The sequence below is a fragment of the Gastrolobium bilobum genome, unplaced genomic scaffold (genome assembly GCF_033153095.1).
Source record: "Gastrolobium bilobum isolate Gb01-03AN ecotype WA unplaced genomic scaffold, APGP_CSIRO_Gbil_v1 utg776, whole genome shotgun sequence".
Lineage (NCBI taxonomy): Eukaryota > Viridiplantae > Streptophyta > Magnoliopsida > Fabales > Fabaceae > Gastrolobium > Gastrolobium bilobum.
In genome coordinates, this window is record NW_026899202.1 from 248,647 (window position 1) to 256,285 (window position 7,639).

At 33.7% G+C, this 7,639-nt stretch overlaps 2 protein-coding genes across 2 annotated transcripts; both read left to right on the top strand.

The window, feature by feature from the left end:
* The first annotated feature begins 498 nt into the window (after positions 1 to 498).
* On the top strand, positions 499 to 2,548 carry LOC133288246 (uncharacterized protein At4g08330, chloroplastic-like). Its single transcript, XM_061485963.1, has 2 exons — positions 499 to 902; positions 1,868 to 2,548. Exons 1-2 carry the CDS (start codon positions 814 to 816, stop codon positions 2,244 to 2,246), a joined length of 468 nt encoding a protein of 155 aa, XP_061341947.1. The 5' UTR covers positions 499 to 813; the 3' UTR covers positions 2,247 to 2,548.
* Positions 2,549 to 3,978: 1,430 nt separating this feature from the next.
* On the top strand, positions 3,979 to 6,317 carry LOC133288207 (GDSL esterase/lipase ENOD8-like). The gene is made up of 5 exons (XM_061485918.1): positions 3,979 to 4,399; positions 4,939 to 5,148; positions 5,243 to 5,412; positions 5,498 to 5,762; positions 5,858 to 6,317. The coding sequence occupies exons 1-5, from the start codon at positions 4,129 to 4,131 to the stop codon at positions 6,124 to 6,126; spliced, it is 1,185 nt and encodes a 394-aa protein (XP_061341902.1). The 5' UTR covers positions 3,979 to 4,128; the 3' UTR covers positions 6,127 to 6,317.
* The last annotated feature ends 1,322 nt before the right edge of the window (positions 6,318 to 7,639 follow it).

The following is a 7,639-nucleotide window of genomic DNA, read 5'->3' on the forward strand; positions in this document are numbered from 1 at the left end:
AGTGTTTATTACATTAACTTTTTTTCTTATATATGAATTTTACTTATTAAAATACGAATCTTTATCTTTTATATAATTCTTGTAATTTTAATTAAAGTAATAATTAAGAAATTGTTCTTTAAAAGATCTAAACTTCAAATAAGTAAAATTAATGAAGACAATAGTCGTCATATGGAGTGATAAATTCTAAAGATGAAAATTCAAACGGAAACTCGTTTAACTTTGGAAATTGGTTAACCACAAAGATTAAAAAAATTAATATTTAATTCATTTAATAATAATAGAAGAAAATATTTGTCTTTTTAAAAAGATGATTATTTTTGTTAAAATTAATATTTTATTATTTAATATTTAAGTTACCTACTATAATTTCTATTTCTTTCATAATAAAATATAATAATTTTGATTAAAATAACATAATTTGATGCTCTTTAAAAATACAAACATTAATCCCTAATAATAATAATAAGAAAATCGAATATATATCTAGAAAAAAAGAAGAAGAAAGAATCCGAAGCTTCTTCTTCTTCTACCTGGATCCAGGTACTAAGGTGTGAGTGAATCATTTTCTCCGAGTCCAGTTCCTCATAGAACGGTGTCGTTCTGATCTTGATGTGTTGTGTTGTGTACCACCGCCGTTTATTTCTGTTGGGTCAAAGTCGTGGTTCCGAATCGTCCGTGACACGTTGTTTTCTCAACAATCCTAACTTCCTATAATTCATCTCTCCGTCTCTCGTGCTTCGCTGCCACGGTGGCTCTTCCGCATTCAGCCACCGCCACCGCCACAGTTTCAGCCGGAGAATACTAAATTTAATGGATAATTCGGTTTTCAACAGAGATGGTCACTTTACCCGAACATACTCCTCCCATTCTTTCTCTTCTCAGAGGGATGTCCGTTACAGGTTCTATTTCTCTCTCTTTTATATATAATTCTCATTCAATTTTTAACCCTATGTCAGGTTGTGGTGATTGGATGCATTGCATCATGTATGTGATTATCAATTAGCATAATTGTAACTTGCGTTATTGAAGTGGCGATTCTAATTTGTTATTGATTTAGGATGGAATTCAAGATTGGTAATACACATTACTAGTTTAGAACTTAACCCTTCTTTTATATAGCAGTGGTTAGACTCAAATGTTGAAGGTTTAAGATTATATGTAATTTAAATTGATGATCTTGTTTTCATGGAAGAGGAATAGGTTGTTTAGTCTTAATCCCATTGCATTTGAAAACAGCTATTCAGTTGTTTCTTTTTGGTTATGTAAGTGACGAGTTTGAATGAAGTTTGCTTATGTTATATGAAGTTTGATGATGATGGATGATTGTTATGCGACTTTCGTGAACTATATGTTTGTAAAAAATGATAGGAACGAGAGCATTATTTTTAATTATGATCAAATTGCCACGAATGGTATGCTCAAGCTCTATTTGGATCTTTGAAGGCCAAGCACTGAGCAATTAAAGAAGTTAGTTAGATTCCACTTCTAAGCTTTTTAGCCATTTCTGTTACTCATTTTCCAAGACTTGATTGATATCAGGCTGAGTGTTTGATGTTTTGGATGGTACAGCATGGGAAGAAGTGCTATAGTTTGAGTCTCTTAAAAATTGAAGACAAGGGTTCCATTGCATTTCCCTTTCATTGTAAACAAGCCTTAATCTTATCAGATGGACAACCAAATCTTTTTAACATGATACGTTGTGATGATTACAATGTCTTGTTCCAAATGCATTCTCTACTTTTGTCACTATAATTGTTTATATCAATTCATTGAAGAGTGAGCTTGTTATTTTGTTTTTGATTTACATGTGATGAATCTGGTATTTTGCACCAATTACAACCCGTTTTCTGTATATTTTTGGCAGCTGTGGCAGCTGTGGTTATGAGCTAAACCTTTCCTCCTCGAACCGGAACACCTCATCCATTGGATCTAAATATGGGAAGTCTATAAAGCGAGGTATTATATCATTCTTCAATATTGATGACAGCAGATTTACCCAGGTTGATGAAATTCAGTGTATGCCCCATTTTAATAAGCACTCATGGGGTTTGTTCCGTCGAAGAACTAAGCTTCTTTGTCGCAAGTGTGGCAACCATATTGGAAATGCATACAATGGTTACACTTCATTCTTCCCCCTTGTGTCAAATGGAGCAGAAGCGGCCAGTCATACAAAGTATGACGTTCGCATTCGTGCTTTACAGCCTTCATCTTCTGAAGAACCTGAAATCCCTGTGTGTGCTTGAGATACTTGGTAAAAATTGTACTCTGTTCCTTCCTACATAAGTACTTTCCGGCAACATGGAGGTTGGAAGTTCATTAATATATATACAGAGTTCTGGTTTGGCAAGGTTTTTGTATTTCCCCTCATCAAAATGTGATTAATAGCCGCATGTAATAGTTGTAAGAATTAAATTAAAAATAATTACAGGTGTGGGATTTTGTGGAGTTAATTAAATTGGCAAATGTGTTACTGGGGAGAAAATAGAAACTAAGAGGAAAAGGAAAGAAAAGCTATTTTTAAATGAATTGTTTGATTAATGTGGTACGAAGGATCCTATTTAACATCGGATATGCATTTTGTGATATTGTCTTAAATCATTTTTTATGTGTTATATTTTCTTAGTTGACAATAAATATTGAATAGTTGTGAATTTTGATTATGGAAACAAACCCCGGAAACAAAAGTGTTAGATTAGGCAAGAATTGAATTCGAAATAGATATTGAGGGTCAAACCTATATTGATTGTGGGACAAGCAATATGAGAAAATTAGTACTCTATAATGTATTAGGTAACATAGCTAAATAACAACTTTCTGCAGCATATGTTTTCTAACGTATTAGGCTAACAAGTTTACTTCCTTTCCTTGGTGCATCTCCTTCCTCTCCTCTGCTAGAGCTTGTTCCCATTTAACCAAACATTATATAATCCCTCGTCAGCATGCATGAATGTCTTCTATCTATTCTCAACGCTCTTATTTGAGCAACGTGCAGGACTTTGAGAAAAAATTTCGTCACTTAGTATTGATAAATGAAGTTGCGGATCCTTTCTCAAATTGTGTCAAGCTAGAAGGTCCCCTATAGTGTAAAGATTATAATAACACACTCAGATAATACGTCACAGCTCCTCAGGCTAAAAAAACCAAGTTTGAGTTCATATTAAAGTGATAATGGAGTTAATGAAGCCACACTACATTATACAAGTCAAAATTGGATGGACACTTCGCTCCTCATCCTTCGAATTCAGAATTTTTCCTCTTAATCTTTCAGACTATTGATTCGAATCTTGTCTGGGTCGCAAACGATTAACTGTATAGTATTAGAACAAAAATGAAAAGTGTAGACAACATATCGTCATAAATTGAATGAAGTAAACGTGTGGATTGAAAATAGACTTTGTTTTAGATCGTCAAGCCAACATGCGGATACAGTTTTTCCATTTTCGGTTGTGAAAATCAAGCGATCAACATATTATTAAAAATCTGATTGGAAGGGGAGGAAAATTCCAATTTATGTAAATCTACCTGTTTCCTATCAGGAATGGGGAAATTTTTTGAATGTGGCTTATGTACTCAAATGGGTACATTTTTTTTTCCGAATAGAGATTTTTTTTCCCATTTAAATCATTGTTTTTTTTGTTCCTTCTAAATCCCAAAAACTATCCCTATTTAACAAAGATGTAGATACAATGAATGTACGAAAAGGTTTTCTCATGGAACATCATGGCTCGGCTATGATTAACATGGGCCACAGCTTTCTGATTTCACTAATTGCTAGAATGTTCCTTTTCTTTTGTTTGGTGATTACATACACAAATGGGCAAAACACAAAAAATCAACTTGGAATTTGGAGCTTCGAAAATTCTAGAAATCTAATGAATCTATCTATCATCCATCTCATGTAATTTTCAAGAATCAAGTCGTAGTTTTCAAATTAGTAACATCACATTTACTTTAGACAAAGTAAAAGATGTAGAGAAATTATATATATTGCACGGTCAATCTGGAAGTATATCATCTGGCTCTTTCTGACACACAAAATTGTCTAAAATTGACCTTTACATTAGAAAATTCTACCTTTGTGGTACCATATAGTCTAGAGATCCTACGTCACTTCTTATCCCTCTCATGTACCCTATGGAGTTTCCTAGCACTCCCAAGTTTCACATCTCACTTGTGTCTTTGTTGGTGCTTTTATCTGCAGCTACCATAATATTGAACCCTGTATTTGCCACAAAAGATTGTGATTTCCCTGCCATCTTTAACTTCGGTGACTCAAACTCGGATACTGGTGGCTTGGCTGCTTCTCTTAATGCACCAACGGCACCATATGGAGAGACCTATTTTCACAGACCCGCTGGAAGATTCAGTGATGGCCGTCTCATCATTGATTTCATAGGTAATTAATGTCGTTTTTTACTTCTATTCCTGTGTGCATGTCTAATGTCTTATAAGGGGCTTCTTCGTTTAGAAAGTCAAGTTATGTAGTGAGTGGTAAATTTTACTTTTGTTCACCGTAACACACATCCAAGTGTAATTTTTGAGTTCTGTCAGCAACCCTTTCCATTATGAGGTTGAAAAAGATAAATGAAGTTTGCTGCTTAATTACTTCGTAATATTGCAGACCATAGAATATGAAGTGCATGAATGGATAAGATGGGTTTGTGGAAGTGGTAGCAAATAGTCTAGTATTAGGTCCACCAAGCATTAAAGCTTCTTTTAATGCTTACATAAAGTGATAAAACACAGTGAGAAGTGAGAACTTTAAATAGGATAGAAATGGCATAATATAAAATTTAGCCATAAACTTATATTCTGTATTTTTCAGGTAACCTACGGCACCATCCTTTACCACATGCAGGAATTTAATATTAATCAATTTAACACTATATTAAAGGTTTTAAATTCCAATTTTGATCCGTAGTTTTGTAATTTCAGCACAGAGTTTTGGGCTACCCTATCTAAGTGCTTATCTTGATTCCCTGGGGACGAATTTCTCACATGGTGCAAACTATGCAACAGCAGCATCAACAATCAGACCACCGCCTAGTATTATACCTCAGGGTGGATACAGTCCTTTCTACCTTGATGTTCAGCACACTCAATTTAGATATTTCAAACCCAGAACACAATTCATTAGACATCAAGGTAAATAAAGAACAAATATTCATTATCTATACATATTTTTAGGTGTTTATAAGGACACGGTTTATTTTGTCTTAATTCTAACTTTTCTTTGCAGGAGGCATATTTGCAAGCTTGATGCCCAAAGAAGAGTATTTTCCTGAAGCTTTGTACACATTTGATATCGGTCAAAATGATCTTGGTGCTGGCTTTTTTGGAAACTTGACTGTACAGCAAGTCAATGCTTCTGTACCTGATGTTGTCAACAGTTTCTCAGAAAATGTTAAGGTTGTTCAATACCTTTCTTAGATATTTTATTATTTAGCTAATATCTTAATTTATTGTTCTAAACTGATGAAACTTGGTGATCAAGAACATATATGATTTGGGGGCTAGATCATTTTGGATACACAACACTGGACCCATTGGCTGTCTCCCTTATATTTTAGCCAATTTTCTATCAGCGGAAAGGGATGGTTATGGTTGTGCAAAGCCATATAATGAAGTAGCTCAGCATTTCAACAAGGAATTGAAGGAAGCTGTGGTTCAACTTCGCAAGGACCTTCCTCTGGCTGCAATCACATATGTAGATATCTACTCTGTTAAGTACTCTCTTTTTAGCAACCCAAAGAAATATGGTGAGCCAAAATTAAAAATGATTCCATTCTCACATTCCTTTAAACAAACTTGCCAACATTGTTTGTCACTTGTTGAGTGTTTCATTGATGTGCAGGATTTGAGCACCCACTAGTTGCTTGCTGTGGCTATGGAGGGAAGTACAACTTCCGCACTAGTGTTGAATGTGGAGGAACCATAGAGGTCAATGGCACTAAAATTTTTGTGGGTTCATGTGAAAGACCATCTGTTAGAGTGAATTGGGATGGAGTCCACTACACAGAGGCAGCTAACAAGTTCATCTTCGATCAAATTTCTACTGGGGCTTTCTCAGATCCACCTCTTCCCTTGAACATGGCATGTCATAGAAATTCTAAAAACAATTGAGCTTTAGTTGCTTTTCAATGCAACGACTTGTGTTAGAAATAAAGTGTTGTTGCATATCAAGTCTAAATATTATAATTTATAAACACATCGATATTACTGTATCATATAATAAAAATTGAACCAGTGGTTTGATATCTCTCAAGCCCTACTTCTATATTTGACTTTTTCCATCTTGTAAGATAAATATTGCATTAATTTCTGACTTTAATATCTGTTAACATCAACAATACATTTATCCCACATTAATTGGGTCGGTTTAATATCTGTTAACATACATACTTAAATTTTCGTGGTAAGAATGCACTTACCATCTTCATAAATACTTTGCAATGAGGAATATCCTTTTTGAATTCATAAATTTTTGTTTCCAGTAACCCAAAGAAATATGTTTAGCCAAATTATAATGCTCTATTCTCACGGTCCTGTTACAAAGTTGCGTAAGATGTATCATGGATGTCACTGGTCGAGTGCTTTATTTACGTGTAAGATTTGAGCATTCAATTGTCACTTGTTGTGGCTATGGAGGGAAGTACAACATTGGAATTTTTGCTGGTTTATATGAAAGTGAAAGATCATCTGATGGAGAGAATTGGGATGGTACACATAGGCAGCTAACAAGTTTAATAAAAACAGATTAATAATGATATCATATAGTATACATTGAAGTAGATGTTGGATATCTCTCAGTGGCACTTCTCCCTTTTACATTTCCCCCCATCTTGTTACTTGTAAGACATATATTACATTAGTTTATGATTTTGATGTCAATTACATGCAAGCATGAACCTACATTCTATGTCCTGAGGCATATACCTCCAAATGTTATTGTATTAACATTTGATTTAATAGTAATGAAAATAATATGCATGAATAATGCATCAAAATTAAATGAGTTACGTTATTTGCACGTTACACCATTTTTTACACTTTTCTTGTTTGAGGGATTGAAAATTAAATGATGTATACACACAATCTGTTAGATTTTTTCGTATATGTTCTTGTTATTTTGCATTACCTTTTTTATTTATTTATAAATCACATGTATCCTCCACGAAAGACAATTATGTTCGAAATGAGTCAAGGCTTTAAACCCCTCATAAATATGGTATTGAGAAGAATCAAACATATATCATTTGTTTTTTGTTGTCTAACAACTATGGCATATGCATTAAATGCCCTACATTTCAAATTCCCTAAAATTATAGAGAGAGGTTATTCTGCCTACTTTTATTTTGCTATTTTTGCCTCTTTTTCAACACCGTTAGATTACAATTTCATCTATCGGTAGAGATTTATAGAATAAAATAAACTATTTTTCCTTTCTTTCTCCTAACTGTCTCCCACGCTCTTTCTCTCTACTCCCCTTTCTTTTTACCGATTTGCGTAATTTACAACATGAATTTATATTTGAATATAAATTCATACAATGATTAATGGCATGATAGTTCTGTTAGATGAGTATACTTTTCGAAAATTCTTGAATCTGATATAATTGAACACGACTGAAATCAAA